General features: G+C 42.5%; 1 protein-coding gene across 1 annotated transcript; it reads right to left on the bottom strand.

Annotated features, from left to right (window-relative positions):
• Positions 1–1,567: 1,567 nt before the first annotated feature.
• LOC125246114 (tripartite motif-containing protein 16-like) lies at positions 1,568–14,896 on the bottom strand (the record flags this gene model as incomplete). The annotated part of the gene is made up of 6 exons (XM_048156977.1): positions 14,282–14,896; positions 5,422–5,517; positions 5,105–5,338; positions 4,013–4,172; positions 3,812–3,859; positions 1,568–2,067 (listed from the first exon to the last, which is right to left on the bottom strand). Coding segments are annotated over exons 1-6 (1,611 nt in total), but the record flags the coding sequence as incomplete, so codon positions are not given.
• Positions 14,897–20,602: the final 5,706 nt, after the last annotated feature.

The raw sequence follows: 20,602 nt of genomic DNA, 5'->3' as shown, positions 1-20,602 counted from the left end.
ATAAAGACAGTGAGCGAGACCAACGAGTGCGAGCTGAAGAAAGTGTCTCCATCCATCATAAACGTACTCCACAAGGCTCCGGGGGTTAATAAATGCCTTCTGAAGTGAAGTGATGCGTTTGTTGTAAAAAATATATCCATATTTAATGCGATGCTTGAGGATATTAATATTTCTCTGATTGTGTTCATCAGAAAGAAGAAAGTCATAGGATAGCTTGAGGGTGAGTAAAGCTTGGGCTAATTTTTATTTGAAAGTGAACTAATCCTTTGAGTCGGTGCTTGGCTATAGTCTGAATTTTGTAGATTTATACAAATTCAGCACACATGAGCATGTCTAAGGTTCATGTGCACCCGGTGAGAGGGTGAATAGTTAATTCTGGACTTTCTCACCCCAGGCACCTGAAAGCCATGTGTTTCATGTGTTCAAATGTACATTACTCACATGTTGGACCTGAACCTGAAGTTCGGTCCCACAGTGAGGGTCAGAATTGAAACAGTGACTTCATCAAATGTAGACTCACGGCTCTTAATGTTTCTGTGAATCCCTGCCCAATAATTGCAGTTTTTGGAGTTCCCCCTGCTGATGGCTTGAACAACAAGCGTCATGCTGATATTATTACTTTTGCTTCACTGGTAGCCAGAAGCCAAATATTGTTATACTGGAAATCCTCATCTCCCCCTCCTAACTTTTCTTGGTTGAAGGACTTCATGTCCTTTCTACACCTGGAAAAAAATAAATACTCCATCAGAGACTCTGTAACTCATTTGGTAAAATGTGAAACCCAGTCCTTTCCTTTGTTGACCCTGTACATACATTGGATATTTGATTTCAACACCCTCATTGAATATTTGAAGAAAATTACAAATAATACAACAAGTACAGAAATTAACTTTTTTTTTTTTAGGTACAGTATGTTTCTTTAACTTTAAGAAACACTGACAGGTCATAATTGAGTGAGATTGCTTATCTTTCAGGAAGGTTAAAGGTCATCATCGAATAGGTCATATGGGTTGCTCATCTATGAATGTGCTGCTCGATGCAGAAGAAGCTCATGAGTGTTTGACATCCTCTGTTGAAACATTACACTTCATCTTCATCAGACCTCTTGGTCTAAATGACAGATTATTTTATTGAATAACACATTTTAATGAATCCTGTGTGTGATCATTTCAACTGAAAAGTAATTTAATAGTAATAATAAAAATTATTTATGTGACACTACTATAAGAACTGAATTATTGTGATTTCCATCAACACAAATAGAGTTTGAAAAAAGCATAGATACACACCGTCATTCATCATTCGTTACTCTCTCTCTCTGAATTGTGGGCATAATGGTTTTTGTACAGTATAAACCGTATTTTCTATCACCCTACACCAACCCTACCCTACACATTTATTCTGACATGTTATTTTACTGACAGAAGTTCAGCTGTAGTATTAATGTAATGAAGAGAAAATAAGAGACTCTATAACATCTCACTGTTACTGATTCATCATGAGTTCAAAGCATTATGGGTAGAATCTCTCTACAGTCTATTCTGATTCATCAACACAGTTTCACTGATTTAAAAACATAAAACCCAGGATAGAGCGGTTGAGTGAATGTGGTCTGGACTGTGTGGATGAGGCTCATTTTGTCTCCAGAGACGCTGTAGAAGGACAGAGTTCCTGCACTGTGATCCACATAAACTCCTATTCTCCTGCTGATGGACTTTACAGGGATTTTAGTCTCTATCTTATTGTGTCTGAATGAGTAACTAGAGGAAGAGCAGATCAAACTCCAGGACTGATCATTAGATCCAAACCCACATTCATCACCCGATCCCTTCCTGCTGATGCTCTTATATGACACTGATATAAACACATTAACCCCACTCCACTCAATCTCCCAGTAACAGCGTCCACACACACTCTCTCTACACAACACCTGATACCAATAATCAAATCTGTCTGGATGATCAGGATACGGCTGGACTGCTTCAGTGTAAGTAATCACTCTGTTCCTCTCAGACAGACGCATGTATTTATTCACTGTGTTCAGATCCAGATTGAGCTGATGGGAATCTGATGGAGATAAAACACATCAGAATCAGGAATTATCAATCTGTCTGATATCCTGTGCAAATCATCATTATCCATCATCTAGGTCCTTTACCCAACCCATAAAAATGATTCTGGTATGGTGTTGTCTCCAGGCAACATGATCTATTTTAATTTGTTTTTATTAAAAGAAGGCACCAATTGATTGATCAAATGTATCTCAGCACAGAAGAAGTCAAATACTAATCAATAAAAGTGCAAAAAAGACCAAAACATGACCAACAGGGGTCCTTTGTGTCCTGTTTCAGCACATGTGCATGTTACATGACTCCATATTTTCTCCATTGAAAAGTGCATTTTTCACTTGTTTGTAACCATTTAATCACCCCAAAAAAATATGAATCAAAAATATGAATCACCTACACTGGCAAGTAAAGAAGTATATAATCAAATGTTTTAGAGAAAATAACAAAAAACTGTGTGTTGCCTCAAGGGAACATTGTACCATAATGGAATCGCATAAGGCCATACAGGTATAATAGGTTTGAATACAAATTTATCATAATTGTAAGGAGAAGAGTTTGAATTATCTAAATATGTTGGCATTTTCACATGATTTTGTAATAAGAATAGTAATTCACATACTATATCTGCATATATTTTGATCTGCACATTTTCTATAGCACTTCAAAAATCTATAAAACACAGGTAGCATTGGCGGTTGATGAGGGTGATGATGAGGACTGAATGAGGGGTCATACTGTGATGAAGAAGATGAAATCATAGTGACAGTCCGTCAGGGAGAGAGTGTGGGTGAGAGAAAAGATGGAGATGAGGATGAAGATGGATATGATAACTTGATATAATAACATAATAATATTATGGTTTGGTAATATTTGTGTTCCACTATGGTACAATGTTGCCTGAGGGCAACAGTTTGATATTAAATGTTACTTTTTTTATATGAAACTTTTAATACATTAAAAACTAGATAAATTTGTTTCTTCAAGTGTCTAGTTAAAGAAATTGATGTTTTCAATAAATATATTTCTTTTTTCTACATGAAAATGCCAAATGTTTACATTTTTCCATTGTGGTACAATGTTGCCTCGAGGCAACAAACTTATAAAAATTAAATAAATTAAAAAATTATTAAAATGTTTAATGATATTGTTAAAGTGTCCAATTTTAAGCAGGAAAAACAACACAAATAATTTTTTCCTCATTGATATCATATTGCGTACCATAGAGGGTTAAAATCATAGTTATATTTCATAATATTATTGTTATTACTGTATTTTGGATTAAATAGCAGAAGAGACTTATTTCAAAACATTAAAAAATTATCTACCCCCAACTTTTTATCTGTCATTATAAATAAAAAATATATATATAATATTTCATTTTGTTGATTACTGTTATTATTCACCTATATATCATTTAAAATGAATGTCACAGGATGCCACATAACAGATTTGACTGGATAGTTTAAATATTATTATTTTCCTAAGGATCAGAAAAAGTGAATCAAATTATATTTATTAGTGTTAAATAAATGCTTAAAAAAATGGCACTGAAACCTTGCACTGATCATCACAAACTGCAGCCACTCAGCAAACAGGAAGCATTCATAATATTTTTTTCCAATGGAAAACAAGAAAAAAAACACTAATTCACATTAAAACTTTTCTGTCATGTTTCCTTCACCTTCTACAGGAAGAACATGAAAACAAACAGAGTTTTTCTGCTTGTTTTCTTAGCGACTTACATTGTAGAAAGTCGTTCCTGGTTCTGGGAACAATGTTGGTGAAAGTGACTGTGGAAATCAACAGACATGAAGAGTGTGATTATCATGTCAAGAAAAAATGATCCCTGCATCCGTTCCTAAGACATTTCTAATATGATCTTCTACATGATATGAGATGATGGAGGATCATTTCTGAGAGCAGATCAATCTCCAGGACTTTACCTCTGTCAGAGATCTTCTTCAGCTCCTCTTTGCAGAAATCCTCCAGTTTGTCTCTCAGCTGACGGACAGATTCTCTCACAACAGCAAAAGAGGAGAGAGAACTGAAGGGATCGTCATTTACGTCTGTAGATTCAGGAGGAGCTGAGAGAGACTGGAAACTCTACAGAAAACAGAAATCAAAGCTCATCACCTCCACACTTCAGCCAATAACCTGCACTACTGTAAGATTTGAGCAGCTCTTGTTGATCTTTAGTAACTCTCCTCAATCCAGCACTTTCACAGCATCAACTTCATTCTTCTCATATTCATTATATCATGTTAGAGCTGTAAGATCTAGTGTTTGACACTTACACTATATGTGAACTTTCTAGGAAAACATTTGATGATCAAACATCTGCGAATAACATAAATGTAACAGATCAAGAGCATCAATGGAGTCACATGACAGGGTTGAGTAAATCTGATCAGGAAAATCAGTTAAAAGTCAATGAGTAGATTGACCATTATTTATAACTTTTGAGCAGTTTGTGGCTCTGAAATTCACAAGGACTCTTAGGACACGATCCCAAGGTCAGGTTTTGTGGTTTAAATAGCCTGAAGCATCCTCAGCCACACTTCCTGTTTGAGGACTTCAATGTCAAATTAATTTATGTGTTAATGAAAATTATTATAAAAGTTTTCAGCAGGTTTGAAGATTTGGTAAACTTTGGTAAACAATAAAATAAAAAGATAAGTAAAGAGATGATGGGAAATCTAGCTTGGTGAAACTGGTACTGTCATGTTCTTGGATTTCACATTGTTGCAATAAATAAATAAATAAATATTAGTGAAGTTTTGAACTGTTGTCAACTGGAAGCTCAATGTATCTTTCAGGAAAAAAAATTCCTAAGAGATTTCCAGAGCTGAACTGCATTTGTAAGTGCGTCTCTTTCGAAAGAAGAAGATCAGAAGAGAGTCTGACTGATGATTATATAATAACCGAACACACAGATCAACACTTCAGTCAACGGCTCATTCTGCTCTCATGAAATGTTTCTCTGTGAGTCTCTTGCTCAAGTCCACTATGATCCTGTTCTTCTAGATCTCCGTTACCTGCAGGAAATGGATGTGATCCTGTGTGTGTGAAAGCTGCTCCAGCTCAGCGTCTCTCCTCCTCAGATCATTGATCTCCTGCCCCAGTCGCTTCAGTCGTCCTTCAGCTCGACTTACTGCAGTCTTTTCCTGACGTCTGATCCGCTGTGTAGCCTCAGAGCGGCTTCTCTCAATGGAGCGGATGAGCTCAGTGAAGATCCTCTCACTGTCCTCCACTGCTGTCTGTGCAGAGCGCTGTTAGGACACATCACAATCACACAGTGGCTTCAGTGAGTCTGACTGAGACTTCTCAAACTTCTCTTCTTCTCCAGACTCACCTTATGAGACTCCACAGCCTCTCTCAGCTGCTGAAGATCTTTCTCTCTCTGCTGGATCCTCTGCTGGAACAACCTCTGCGTCTCCTTCAGCTGGTGCTAAAGGACAAACCAATAACAGGAGAAACCTCACATAAATCATCAAGTAAACAGAAATTAAACCAGTATCAGTGAAGTGCTGAGATTGAGGGTTAAAGATCTTTCATGATAAGGTTATAGGTTCATTCATAAGTATCAGCATTATTTCATCAATGTCTAGTTTTATAGGGATAGTTCACCCAGAAATGTAAATTCTTTCATTGTTTACTCATCCTCATGTCTTTCAAACTTGTATGATTTTCTTTTGCAGAACACAACAGAAGATATTCTAAATAATGTCTCTGTTTCTAGAGCAAATCAAATATGGTGACACGTCAATAACATCAAACCTCACTGTATCATGCATGTCACACGACTAAATTAGATTTTTCCTATCACTAAAGAAGACTCATGCTGCATCTCAATTTGCATATTATAGTCCTAAATAATATCCAAAATTAGAATTACTGTGTCCCAAGTCGTAGTATAATTATTCCAAAGATACCTGGATGATCTACTATTACAGTTTAAGACCGAAGTGAAGATCAGTGCACACTCGGCTACTATTTGGCCACAACCCATTGTGCGTTGGATAAGAATTTGATTAGAACTACAAACACGGCAGATGGGAGAGTCTGATGGTTAAGTAGAAAGGTTTAGATAAAGGGGTTCGATTGATTAATAGTATATAACGTGATATTTAGGCCATCCTTAAAAATATTTTGGTTTGCAGTAACAGTAAAAAAAAAAAAAAAAGGGTTGGTAGGTAGGTCTATATATATTTTTTTTTTTTCAAGTTTCAATGTAAAAAAAAAAAAAAAAGTACAATTTTGGTGATGGTGATTACGTAGGTATGAATTTAAACAAATTAGCATATCGTGACGTCACTGACTGGGTCTTCAACCCGTGCCTTCGGGCGCATCATTGCAAACCTCATTTTGATGCAGGCTATATAGACCACAAACAAATTGAAATCTTTGTCAAAAACATGTTTATTGCATGAATTTCAGGTGCATTCATTTGAAGAAAAAAAATGAGGTAGAATCAAGAAATAAAGAAGCCACTAGATTTCAATTAAAGTGGACTTTCAGAGGAAAACAAATCAATTAAAATGTCAGACTAGAATTTACAAAATAACAGTTAATTGCATGAACATGCAATCTAATATGAGAAAACATGTCAACTTTGGAATGTTTACATCCAAAAACAAATATATCATGGAATGTGTAGGAACCCTGTTAACATGACATCCCTTTCTTTTATTGCTATGGCCAAACTATGGCATCTTTGGAAAAGGTGCCCTTTTTAGTGCAGGCTTGTACTTGCACTGTGGGCAGACTGGCAACACAATTTTATAATTCTTTAGAAGGTCTTTGTCCTTCTCGGCCCCAGGTGCTGCACAATATGCATATTAAATCCTTCCTTAATTTCAGGTTGTCTGATGCATAGTAGGCAAACTCTATTGGAGTCGAACACACCAGATGCAACCTGATGAACACTATGCCATGCAGGGAATCTTCACCTACAAGACAAGTGGATATCCTTCATTATTAACTGTTATCCTTATCTTATAGTTTTGTTTTCTCCAGAAATCCTATAATTAATAGATAGATAGATAGATAGATAGGAGACATTTACTGAAAACTGTCACTGTTTGAGTGACAAAAGACCACCTATGGAATATGACTACATGACGGAGTGCACATAACCTAAATGGACTGAGATTTGCCTTCTACAGTCAACATGGAACCACAGCTGTAGTCATACTTGAAGAGAATTCTCTGGAGTGCCCGCTGATCCCGAACTGTCAGCGACTTCCTGGCAAAGATGCAACGTGGTTCCCTTTCGATACTTCACTCGTACTGCGTATGGGGAAAGGTCTCCTTTTTCCCCGTTACTGAAGCCTTTTTCAATAACGCAGTGTAACTGCATCGTCATTGGTTCACTCATAGACAAGTTGTTGAACCAATGACGGCGCGGCATAGCTGCGCGGCCTATGGCGACAGAGCGTGCGAATATTCCCGCCGAAATGGGCGGGGTTTAGGGCTATATAAGCGGGCGTTTCGCCATAGGATTTCAGTTCTCTCTCCTTCAGCGACGACTTCACATCGCTCCTCGCTGATCTCCGGCTGAAGCCTTCGCCGCCTGGAAGAAGCTCGCCTGGAAAGAAGCTCTCGCCGCCGTCGAAGAGGCTCCCGCAGTGGACTGCTGAGCTCTCCGACGAAGAAGCACCGGCGCCCTCGTCGACTGCCGCCTCGAGCACCGTCTCGAGCCGCCCGCTTCCAGCCACCTGCCAGCCCGTCTCCTGCTGCCATCCGGCGCGCCTAAAAGAGCGATTTTCCCACGGTTTATTGCCGCTCTAAAAGAGCTTTCCAACAGCGGTTTTCACCGCTCTAGCGGCCCTCGCCGCTCTAAAAGAGCCCCATAAATGCCGTTTTCACGCCGGCGGCGTTGTTACAAATGCCGCGCCACTCGTGTGGCACATGCAGAGCCCCTCTGCATGACGACGACAGGCACGGTGAGTGCGTCGGCTGCCTGGGCAGACCCCATGCAGAGGCCGCGCTCACCGGGACCTCGTGTTCTCACTGTGTTCTCCTGCCTACGTACTACACATTATTCAGCTCTCACCTCTGTGGATGGCTCTGAAGAGAAGGGTTACGAGCATCTACCGCCCCTGGACGAAGCAGTGGCGGCTCACCTCTGTCCCCCCACGGCTGTGGGTTGGAAAACTAAGAGGGCCCTTCCATCCAAGCCCTGCAGGACCACTTCTGCCCTGGCTGGCAGAGCATATACGTCCGCGGGCCAGGCTGCCTCAGCGCTGCACACCATGGCTATTCTCCAGGTGTTTCAAGCGAAAGCCACAAAGGCCACAGCTCAGGCCATTGGACGATCCATGGCCAGCCTGGTCGTACTTGAACACCATTTGTGGCTCAATCTGACCGAGATTAAGGAGATGGATAAGACGGCCTTTTTGGACGCCCCGGTCTCTCCCTCTGGTCTCTTCGGGTCAGCAGTAGAGGGCTTTACGGAGCGTTTTACTGCAGCACAAAAGTCATCCCAGGCTATGCGACACTTCCTGCCTAAACGCTCTAGCTCCACGTCTGCTTCCAGCCGCCCCAAGTCTGCGCCGCCTCAGCAGAACAAACCTGCCCCCTCTACCTCTCAGGCAGCACCACCCAAGGAACAGTGCCATCGTAGGCGCTCCTCCTTCCTGAGGCAACGTCAGGGACAGGGCCTAAAATTACGCTGGACCCGACGCCTCCTAAGCCCTCCTGATTTTTCAGGAAGGAAGAGGATGGGGCAAAGTCTCACCACAGCCGGACCACCCCAAAAGCTCTATCGTTCCACCCCCCCTCCGCCTCGTTCAGCTCCGGGCGTGGGAGATATGTTCAGTGTTGTGCTAACTGGGCCCAGTGCTGCGTCCATGCAAAACGCCATTCTTATGGCGAACACTATTAATATTTTACCTTCTCTAAGAAAGAGCAAAGTTCCTCTTCCACTCTCTCCGGTGCACGGGCCCCCGATTGGCAGCCCGTCACCCGATACCATTCAGCCCCTTGTCACGCGGGCCGAGGCCTGGCGGGCCATCCCCGGAGTGTCAAGCTGGGTTCTGGGAACCATAAGTCGAGGCTACTCGCTTCAGTTCGCCCGAAGGCCCCCGCGCTTCAGCGGGGTGCTTCAGACTTCAGTCAACACGGACGACGCTCATGTCCTCCGAGCCGAAGTCACGTCTCTTCTGAGGAAAGGAGCTATAGAAATAGTCTCCCCCTCAGAAAGCAATTCGGGGTTCTACAGCCGTTATTTTCTAGTTCCCAAAAAAGATGGCGGTCTCAGACCCATCTTAGATCTCAGGCTCTTGAACCTCTCCCTCATGAGACGGAAGTTCAAGATGCTAACGCTGAAGCAGATCCTCACACAGGTTTGCCCCGGGGACTGGTTCTGCTCGCTGGACCTGAAGGATGCATACTTTCACATCCAGATAGCCCCCCATCACAGGCGATTCTTGAGATTCGCGTTCGAGGGTGTGGCTTACCAATATACGGTCCTTCCATTCGGGCTGTCCCTAGCTCCTCGCACTTTTACCAAGTGCATGAACGTGGCGCTTTCCCCACTGAGACAGATGGGAATCCGGGTTCTCAATTACCTCGACGACTGGCTCATCCTAGCCCAGTCACGAACCGAGCTGGAGCATCACAGATCCATGTTACTCAGCCACTTGGAGTGCCTGGGTCTCAGGGTCAACTTTGCCAAGAGCTCACTGCTCCCCAGCCAGCGTATAACGTTCCTGGGTGCGGTTTTCGACTCAGTCCGTATGACGGCTGTAGTCTCTCCAGAGCGCGCTCTGGCCATTCAGCAGCTTGCGGCATCAGTCAGGAACAGAGCCTATTTCCCTCTGAAGTTTTTCCAGAGGATGCTAGGGCTGATGGCTTCCGCCTCCCCGGTTCTGCAGCTCGGCCTTCTTCAGATGCGGCCTCTGCAGTACTGGTTGAAGTTCCGGGTCCCTCCTCACGCCTGGTGGCACGGCCGCCTGCGTCTCAGGGTCAATCAGGTCTGTTTGGCAGCTCTGAAACCCTGGATGAACCCTGTATGGTTCAGCCAAGGGGTACCCCTACAGGCGGTGTCCAGAAGGATGGTGCTCTCAACGGATGCGTCCAACACAGGTTGGGGCGCTCTTTGCGAGGGCAGACTGGCCTTCGTCTCGTGGTCTCACGAGGAATGCCATCTGCACATCAACTGCCTCAAGATGTTGGCAGTGATTCGAGCCCTTCATGCGTTCCAGGCACACCTGACAGGGCGCCACGTCTTAGTCCAGTCGGACAGCATGACGGTGGTGTCATACATAAATCACCAGGGCGGCCTTTCGTCCAGCTGCTTATGCGCTCTGGCGAAGCGTCTTCTGGAATGGGCATCACCGAGGTTTCAGTCGCTCAGGGCGACTCACATACCCTGGAGAACAAACTTGGGAGCAGACATGCTATCTCGGAGCAATGTCCCCTCAGACGAGTGGATGCTCCACCCCCAGACGGTTCTCAAGATCTGGGAGTTCTTTGGGAAGGCAGAGGTAGACATCTTCGCTTCAGAAGGCAACTCTCACTGCCCAATTTATTTCTCGAAGGAGGAAGATGCGCTGGCCCATGTCTGGCCCAGCACCCTCCTTTACGCTTTTCCCCCGATCGCTCTGATCCCACAGGCCATCAGACGAATCAGGGAAGACAAGCTCAGAGTCCTCCTGGTGGTTCCGCTCTGGAGGAGCCAAGTTTGGTCCTCAGAGCTGTTCAGGCTTTCCACAAAAGCTCCGTGGCCGATCCCCCTGAGACGGGACCTCCTCTCTCAGGCGAACAGGACGATTTGGCATCCCCAGCCAGAACTCTGGGCTCTGCACCTCTGGTCCCTCGACGGGAGCCTGCTAACCTCCCCAGGGACGTGCTGAATACCATTTCTGGTAGGAATGGCTTCCTCTTGGGCCTGGTCTAGTGGAGTTTCGATTAAAGACATCTGTGAGGCGGCCAGCTGGTCCTCGCCATCCACTTTTGTCAGATTTTATCATTTGGACGTCCCGACCTTACAAGCTCGGGTCCTCTCTGTATGATCCAGCGGCCTCTATCGAGCTCCGCTTCATGCCACTCTGGGAGTTAACTCCCTTTTTGTAGTGTAACGAGGGTTCGGCGGCTCCGGCCTTCTCACTTGTCCTCTGGTTCCCTCACGGTGCCCAAGACAAGTCCAGTCGTTCCCTGCCGTGGCACGGCGCGGTTGAATTCGTTCCCCATACGCAGTACGAGTGAAGTATCGAAAGGGAACGTACTCGGTTACTAACGTAACCTCGGTTCCCTGAGATACGGAACGAGTACTGCGTTACATGCCGTGCCACGAGGCTGCGGCTTCAGTGTCGTCGCTTCAGTCAACCTGAAATCCTATGGCGAAACGCCCGCTTATATAGCCCTAAACCCCGCCCATTTCGGTGGGAATATTCGCGTGCTCTGTCACCATAGGCCGCGCAGCTATGCCGCACCGTTATTGGTTCAACAACTTGTCTATAAGTGAACCAATGACGATGCAGTTACACTGCGTTATTGAAAAAGGCTTCAGTAACGGGGAAAAAGGAGACCTTTCCCCATACGCAGTACGAGTGAAGTATCGAAAGGGAACCGAGGTTACGTTAGTAACCGAGTACGTTTTCCACACTCATAACATTGGACTGTTGCACGTGTTTACGATTAGAAATGTCAACAACAAAAAATCGCATACGTAGGCGATTCTAGCCCGAATCTGTATCTGTATGCATGAGACTGTCTGAATACCGGCAGAATTTACATTTCTGTTGTAAAAAGAGAAACATTGCGCATTAGTATTATTTGCTGTTATGCGTGTGTGTCCAAAGCTGCAGTTGCTGTGTGACGTGTTCCAAAAAAAAAAAAAAAAAAAAAAAAAACCTGGACGCACTCCGAGAGAAGGCCGTTAAAATCAATTTCCTATTTTCATTTTCAAAACTTGTGTTGGTTGGTCCAATCGATTCGTGCATTTCGTGATTTTCGAACATAAAGTGACAGCTCCATAAGAAAAGGTTCCAACCAGCAGCTAGCTGTCATTGTAAGCCTATAGCACAACTCCATCCCTGACAACAACATAGTGATGGCACAGATCCGGCCCTTATCTGGTCCGTGTATAAACCACATGTTCCAGATGAGGGCCGGATTTGGGCCAGACTATGTTGCTGTCTGGGATGTATTGCCTACTCCCTGGTAATGACCATTAATTTTGAATAATGCGCGCCTAAATGTAGGCTCATACAGACGTATTTCACAAGCATATCTCAAAATTCTCCATCTCATACACTATTGAAGTTAGCTTCTAACGTTAACAGGAAGGCTAGTAGGTTATGCATGCTAGCTTTAAATAAAAAAAACCTGCTCTGCTACTCAAGAATGCAAACTCACCATTATTGCAGGAACAAAGCATCGGGTCCTTCGGGGTCTTCGCCTGGCCCATCATGATGGAAAACGCATTCCTCGTGTTGTTGGGTGGTGGTGTCTCACTTTGAAATTTCAATTTAAAAGAAACCACTTTGATTTGTGGGTCAAATTGTAGCACGTCCTCAATAGTTTGAGTTTCCTCCACCAACATTTTAGTGGTTTCCTTCAAGTCAGTCGACACAGTCACGGTTAAACTAGACGGGAGAATGGATGGGAAAAGATCTGGGCACAGTTTTTCCAGAACTTCGTGCAAAGTTAAAGCGGTGTACGAGCTGTTTTAATGAATTTTTTTAGATGTATTATGGTACCCGAACCTGTATGACTTTGAACGGTGACCGCAAACATTTTGTTTACCAAGCGCGAACCGTTGACTCTGACAGTGAATGAGAGTATGAGACGAAGCGAACGCACAGGCCATAGTGTGACATCCGTTAACCAATAGTGTAAACATAGATGACGTCACAGGTTTTTATTTAAAAGAAAGAACGTAGCCTTTGTTTGTATGTAGGCCTAGGCAATTTATATATTTACAATACTTACTAAAATATAATTAAAGGTGCCCTAGATTCAAAAATTGAATTTACCTCAGCATAGTTAAATAACAAGAGTTCAGTACATGGAAAAGACATACAGTGAGTCTCAAACTCCATTGTTTCCTCCTTCTTATATAAATCTCATTTGTTTAAAAGACCTCAGAAGAACAGGCGAATCTCAACATAACACCGACTGTTAGGTAACAGTCGGGGTGTACGCCCCCAATATTTCCATATGCCAGCCCATGTTCCCAACTTTATGAAAGGCATTAGACAAGGGCAGCCAGTAACGTCTGGATGTGCAGAGCTGAATCATCAGACTAGGTAAGCAAGCAAGAACAATAGCGAAAAATGGCAGATGGAGCAATAATAACTGACATGATCCATGATAACATGATATTTTTAGTGATATTTGTAAATTGTCTTTCTAAATGTTTCGTTAACATGTTGCTAATGTACTTTTAAATGTGGTTAAAGTTACCATAGTTTCTTACTGTATTCACGGAGACAAGAGAGCCGTCGCTATTTTCATTTTTAAACACTTGCAGTCTGTATAATTCATAAACACAACTTCATTCTTTATAAATCACTCCAAATAGTGTGGCATTAGCCGTTAGCCACGGAGCACAGCCTCAAACTCATTCAGAATCAATGTAAACATCAAAATAAACACTGTACTTATGCAATTAGACATGCTGCATGACGAACACTTTGTAAAGATCCATTTTGAGGGTTATATTAGCTGTGTGAACTTTTTTTATGTTGTTTAAGGCAAGCGCGAGCTCTTAGGGCGTGGAGCACGAGAATTAAAGGGCCACACACCCTGAATCGGCTCATTTCTAATTATGCCCCAAAATAGGCAGTTAAAAAAATGAATTTAAAAAAATCTATTGGGTATTTTGAGCTGAAACTTCACAGACACATTCAGGAGACACCTTAGACTTATATTACATCTTTTAAAAAAAAGTTCTAGGGCACCTTTAATATTATTTTATTGCTTTTGTATTAGTTGTTTGAAGAGTTAAAAAAAAAAAAATTGGTCGGTCTTAACGCAAATTTACAACCGGCAAGTCGGTCGGACTTAAAGCAAAAAAAAAATATATAAAAATTTGAGTCGGTCCTAAATTGACAGGGTCGGTCGGGTTACGGCAAACAAGAATATTTTTAAGGATGGCCTTATTCACATAATATCTGCAACAGCATTGTGAACTTTTGTAATATGTTCATAAACAAAATGATGAACCTGTAAATAATCATAATGTGACATCTTTAAGTTCATACCTGTTTCTCTGTCCTCTGTGCTGCAGCTGATACAGTGTCGTGGTTTTTATGTTCATACATTGTATATAGCAGACATATACACTTCTGATCAGTGCAGCAGAAATTTTTAAGGATCTTGTCATGTTTCGGGCAGATCTTCTCCTGCAGTCGTCCAGTGGCTTCAGTCAGATTGTGTCTCTTTCCTTTAAAGAAACTCTCATGTTGTTCAACGTGATTCTGACAGTAAGAGTTCAGACACACCAGACAGGACTTGACGGCTTTGTGTTTTCTTCCAGTACAGACGTCACACTGCACATCTCCAGCTCCAGCATAACAGTCAGCAGGAAGTTTAATCTTCTTCAGTTTCTCCACTATTTCAGCCAGAATGGTGTTTTTAGCTAAAGCAGGTCTTGGACTGAAGGTCTGTCTGCACTGAGGACAGCTGTAGACTCTCTTCTGATCCTCCTGATCCCAGAAGCCTGTAATACAGATCTTACAGTAACTGTGTCCACAGGAAGTGGTCACTGGATCCTTCAGGAGATCCAGACACACTGAACACATGAACTCATCCTGAGAAAATCTGGCTTCTGCCATTTTACTGCTTGAATACAGAGACACAAACACACAACAGCTCAACTACACTCGGGTAATTCTGAACTCTGAACTGATTCCTGTTTCCTGGTTCTGTGTTTAAGTGACGTGTGTAAAACAGGTGTGTCTGTAAAGCAGCTTCCTCATTCTTGGTCCTGAAGAGCCTCATTGCTACCAAGTTTCTAGTTTTCATATGTGTTCCCACACACATTGTGTTTAATCAGTCTCAGAAACACACTATACCTTAGAGAGAAATGAAACAACATTCTTTAAAGTTCAGTAATTCTGTATCTTCAAGTTGTTCCAAACTTTTTCCTTGTCTTTGTTCTGCAGAACACAAAGAAAGATATTTGAGATATGAGATCTGCTTGGTTACAAACATTCTTCCAAATATATTTCTTTGTGTACAGCAGAACAAAGAAATGTATACAGGTTTGGAACAACTTGAGGGTGTGTAAATGATGACAGAATTTTCATTTTTGGGTGAACTGTCCCTTTAAGGACTGTTTTATGGTATGGAACCAATGGACTCTGCTTTTTACAAGTTTTTTACAAGCCTAAGTTTTTAGTTTTATTGTGTTCTTTTAAGTTCCTTGTGAGTATTGTAAATACACTTTATTGATTCATTTCACTTCTGTTGTCTGTCTCATCTTTGTAAACACTCATAGCCTCTCACACAGTATAATCTGACCCCAATTTTAACACGTGTAATTCAACCTTTTGGGCTGAGTGTTAAAGTGGTGTTATCAAAAAATAAACTGTTGCAAATGTCTAAATGACTTGCATAAGGTAAATGCTCCTGATGTGTACAGATACCTCTTTCTTTTAGTTAGTTTTGGCAGGATTCTCTCACTAATTGGAGTTTAGCAAGCATAGACAATCAAATTAAGATACTGTTGACACTACATTTACACTTATCTGATTGGTTCAATAAACACAACAGGTGCCAGAAGACAATCTAACTTTGATATGTCTCAGCAGAGAAAATCTCGCTGCCAGAAGGGTACATTTAATGCACTTATACACAAATATTTCTTAATTGACCACAAGTTGATTTAGTTTGCCTGTTCCCAGAAGTTTTTTACGTGCACTGTCAAGCCAGGAGGACTCTTTTCCACGTGCTGCAATGGATGGACTCAAGAGAGGTTGTACAGGTGATTTGGTGAGATCAACCACAATCACTGGTGTACCTACAACACTCTAAACTTTGCATCTGGTAAGCTTTGGTACAAGTGTGTTTGATTAAAACTGAAAGTTAAACTATTCTGCAGAACAGTGGTTGTCCAGGAACAGACTTTGACATCCCATGTTTTTCAGAGTGACAACATGGGTTTTAAAGGATGCAATACAAACAGTACTTGACATTTAATTATTTATGTATTTATTTTTTATTTGTCAGTTACTCCAGTGTCCAGGAACATACAAATACAGCCTCAAACCCACAATGGGAGAGAGAATTTAAAAAAAAAGAAAAAGAAATACACACACACACACACACACACACAAAAAAAAATACAACTGTGTCAGGCAGGAAAGTAAATGTCACAGAGACAAACTCTGTGGTTCCCTCCTCTGGCCATCAGAGGGAGCCATTGCCAGAGTATTGACGCAAACACACACACACACACACACATACGCTCACATTTCCCAGCAGCCCGTACCTTGGACTAATCAGTGCCACAGCTGATACTCATCAGCGGGACTATAAAAGATTCTCATATCTCTCAGTCCATTGCGAAGTCTTGTTTTGCCTTGGTGAACATTTCTGAGCGTTATATATCCTACCTGTTACCTATACTACCTGTTGCTGATCCTGTTGTTGCCCGTTATTGATCCTCTGCTGCCTGCCTTTGACCCCCGCCTGTTACTTTTGTCCGTGAGTGATATCTGCCTGTCCTGACCTACTGCCTGTTACCTGACCACGATTCTGCTTGCCCCTGTTGTACCAGTCTGCTCCTGTCTGACCCTGCCTGTATGACCACGGTCTTTATTAATAAAAGCATGCAAATGGATCCCTGCCAGAGTGATGAGTTGTTACAGAAGACTTCGCCAACACAAGGTCCAGCTGCTTTCTCTCACCTGTGTGCTACGATGTCAGCCTAAGCCAACCAGCTCGCTGCCCATCAACACCAGCTCAACCGCCTCACAAATCTCATGAAAGAACTGGTAAAAGCACTGCACGGCATTCAAATTGCCGCTCCAGCGGCATCTCCGCCACCTGCCACGGCCATCATTACCCACGTGGCAGGCATGCCGCCACCAGTGAATTCCCACAATAAAACAAAATGTAAGGGTTTCATTCTCCAATGTTCCCTCTTCATAAGTCAGCAACCTGCCATGTATACCATCGACGCTGGTAAGATCGCATTAGTCTGTTCACTGTTCACAGGGAGGGCTCTGGAATGGATTACGGCGGTGTGGAGAGATGATGGAACTGCTTTTCCCACATATGATTATTTCCTGCAGAGATTTAAAGAGGTTTTTGATCATCCCAGTGACGGGAATGAAGCCGGCAATCGTTTGATGGAGCTCATAGAGGGACGTAAAACTGCGGCTGAATATGTCCTTGCTTTTTGTACACTTGCGGCTCAAACCAGCTGGGTGAGTGATACTTATGAATTACAGACGGAACTGGCCTGCCGTGATGAGGGTAAGAGCCTAGACCAATTAATTGAACAAGTCGACAACCTCATTCGTTCCCGCAAAGCTGGACAGAGACGCAATGTTCATGCACCACTACCTGCTGATACTGACAATTCAGAGCCCATGCAAGTGAATGCTTACCACCTGTCTGAAGAGGAGAGAAGCCGCCATCTAACTCACTGCCTGTGCTTGTACTGTGGAAACCCTGATCATGTGAGAAATAACTGTCCAGTTCGAACCCGTCCAGGGAGCCAACGGTCGGTGAGTGACGCCAATCCTTACTATAGCTCAGATATGTGTGTTTTGTAGCTCAGCCTTTGACACTGTGAATCATCAGATCCTTCTGTCCACCCTCTCATCACTGGGCATCACAGGTATTCCACTTCTCTGGTTTGAATCCTATCTCACAGAAAGGTCTTTCAGGGTTGCCTGGAGAGGTGAGGTATCCAAAACTCATCAACTGACCACAGGGGTTCCCCAGGGTTCAGTTCTTGGACCCCTCCTCTTCTCCATTTATACTACATCACTTGGTCCCATCATTCAGGCACATGGTTTCTCCTAGCATTGCTATGCTGATGACACACAACTCTTCCTTTCATTCCAACCAGATGATCCCACAGTAGCTGCACGAATCTCAAGCTGTCTGGCGGACATCTCGGCATGGATGAAAAATCACCATCTACAGCTCAACCTAGCTAAGACTGAGCTTCTCGTCTTCCCTGCCAATCCGACTCTAATTCATGATTTCAGCATCCAGCTAGGTATATCCTCAATTACCCCATTAAATTCAGCCAGAAATCTTGGAGTAATCCTTGATGACCAACTGACCTTCAAAAACCACATTGCACAGACAGCACGGTCATGCAGATTTGCACTATACAATATCAGGAAAATCAGGCCCTTCCTAACAGAACATGCAACACAACTTCTGGTCCAGGCCCTGGTCATTTCTAGGCTTGATTACTGCAATGCTCTTCTGGCTGGACTGCCATCATGCACAATCAAGCCTCTACAAATGATTCAGAACGCTGCAGCACATCTCGTCTTTAATGAGTGCAAAAGAGCCCACATCACACCTCTCTTCATCTCTCTGCACTGGCTACCACTTGCTGCTTGCATCAAATTCAAGACGTTGACGCTTGCTTACAGATCTACCACAGGCTCAGCATCCTCCTACTTCCACTCACTCTTACAAGTCTACACTCCTACCAGAAGCCTACGCTCATTAAAAGAGCAAAGGCTTGTGGTACCATCACAGAGAGGCACAAAATCACTCTCCAGAACATTCTCGTTCACTGTTCCTTGCTGGTGGAATGATCTTCCTACCTTCATCCGGAATGCAGAATCCCTGGCAATATTCAAAAGACAGCTGAAAACATCTCTTCCGTGAGCACTTAACCTCATCCTAAAAAAAACAAAAAAACAAAACCTTCTTATTCCTATCCTTTCACTTCCTTTAATCCCTCTCTATTGTAGTTTATGATACTCTGAGCAGTGCCTATAACTTGTATTGTGAGCACTTCTTGTGTCTATTTGCCTCGTCATGACGACTCGCTTGTTGTATTCCTCACTTGTAAGTCGCTTTGGATAAAAGCGTCTGCCAAATAAATAAAATTTAAATGTAAATGTGTTTCTGTGCCCATAACACTGCTGGTAAACGTCTTGAAACAACCACCCTACTGGATTCCGGGGCAGCAGGGAACTTTATGTCCTAGAGTTATGCCCAGCAACATCAAATTCCATTAATCGAATGCTCTTCTTCTCTCACCGTTGAAGCAATAGACACGTAACCCAGCAGATCACCATGCAGACTGGTGTATTCCACACTAGGAACATCCAATTTCATATCTTACCCACTTCTACCTCATCCATCATCTTAGGTTTGCCATGGCTATGTACCCATAACCCCCATGTTTGCTGGAGAGAAGGACAAATCATCCATTGGAACAAGAACTGTTTAGCCAAATGTCTGTCTCACTCACCTCCTCTGTTCATTAGAGCCATTTATCTCTCTGGAGTCTTTTTTTTCACATTGCAGCAAAACAGACTTAAAATACTAATTTCTTGTCATAGAGACATAAGTAATATATCAATTGTAACTATAGAATGTCTTCTTTTATTTGTGTACACTCAGAGTAAAAACACAATGTTGTGCTTTTTGTAAAATAAAGAAAACTAACATGAAGCGTGATCTCTCGTCTCCCTCTGAACGAAGTCCAATCTGATAGTTCTCAGAAAATGAACTGTAACTTATGAATACTAATGACAAAAAAAATGACACTTATGTCTAAAGAAACGTTGAAATGTCAGGTTTTAAATCGTGCAAGTCAAATCGAAAACAAACATTCTGTGTTTATATATGTATGTATGTATGTAATCTGTATGAAAAGAGAGCCATGTCAGAAGTCTGTGATTCAGCTCATTACCCGCTAATGCGGCCACGCCCACGGAGCCAGCGCTATTCAGAGGCAAATTCTGAGGCAATACATGTATGCATTGTCTCAATCGTGTATTTATTGTCTTGAAAAGTGTTTATCTGGATGTTAACACTCTGAGGTCTGAGGGTATCGCCGGCGATACCACCGCGGTTTTTTTCTTACCAGTGTGAAAGAGACTCAAAATACTCTGTTAATGTTGCACATACAATTAAGAGTTATACACCATTTTAATCTGTGGAATATCTTCTTTTATTTGTTTACACTCGCAGTAAAAACAAAATGTTGTGCTTTTTGTAAAATAAAGAAAACTAACATGACGCATGATCTCTCGTCTCCCTCTGAAGGAAGTACAATCTGATAGTTCTCAGAAAATGAACTGTAATTTAGTGAATACTAATGACAAAAAAATAAGACTTACGTCTAAAAAAACGTTGAAATGTCAGGTTTTAAATCGTGTAAGTCAAATCGAAAACAAACATTCTGTGTTTATGTAATCTGTATGAAAAGAGAGCCATGTCAGAAATCCGTGATTCAGCTCATTATCCGCTAATGCGGCCACGCCCACGGAGGAAGCACTATTCACACGCAAATTCTGAGTCAATACATGCATACATCATCTCAATCGTGTATTTATTGTCTTGAAAAGTGTTTTGAATAGCCATAGTTAGCG

The sequence above is a fragment of the Megalobrama amblycephala genome, linkage group LG14, assembly GCF_018812025.1.
Source record: "Megalobrama amblycephala isolate DHTTF-2021 linkage group LG14, ASM1881202v1, whole genome shotgun sequence".
Classification (NCBI taxonomy): domain Eukaryota; kingdom Metazoa; phylum Chordata; class Actinopteri; order Cypriniformes; family Xenocyprididae; genus Megalobrama; species Megalobrama amblycephala.
This window is presented reverse-complemented; position numbering and strand designations above follow the sequence as displayed.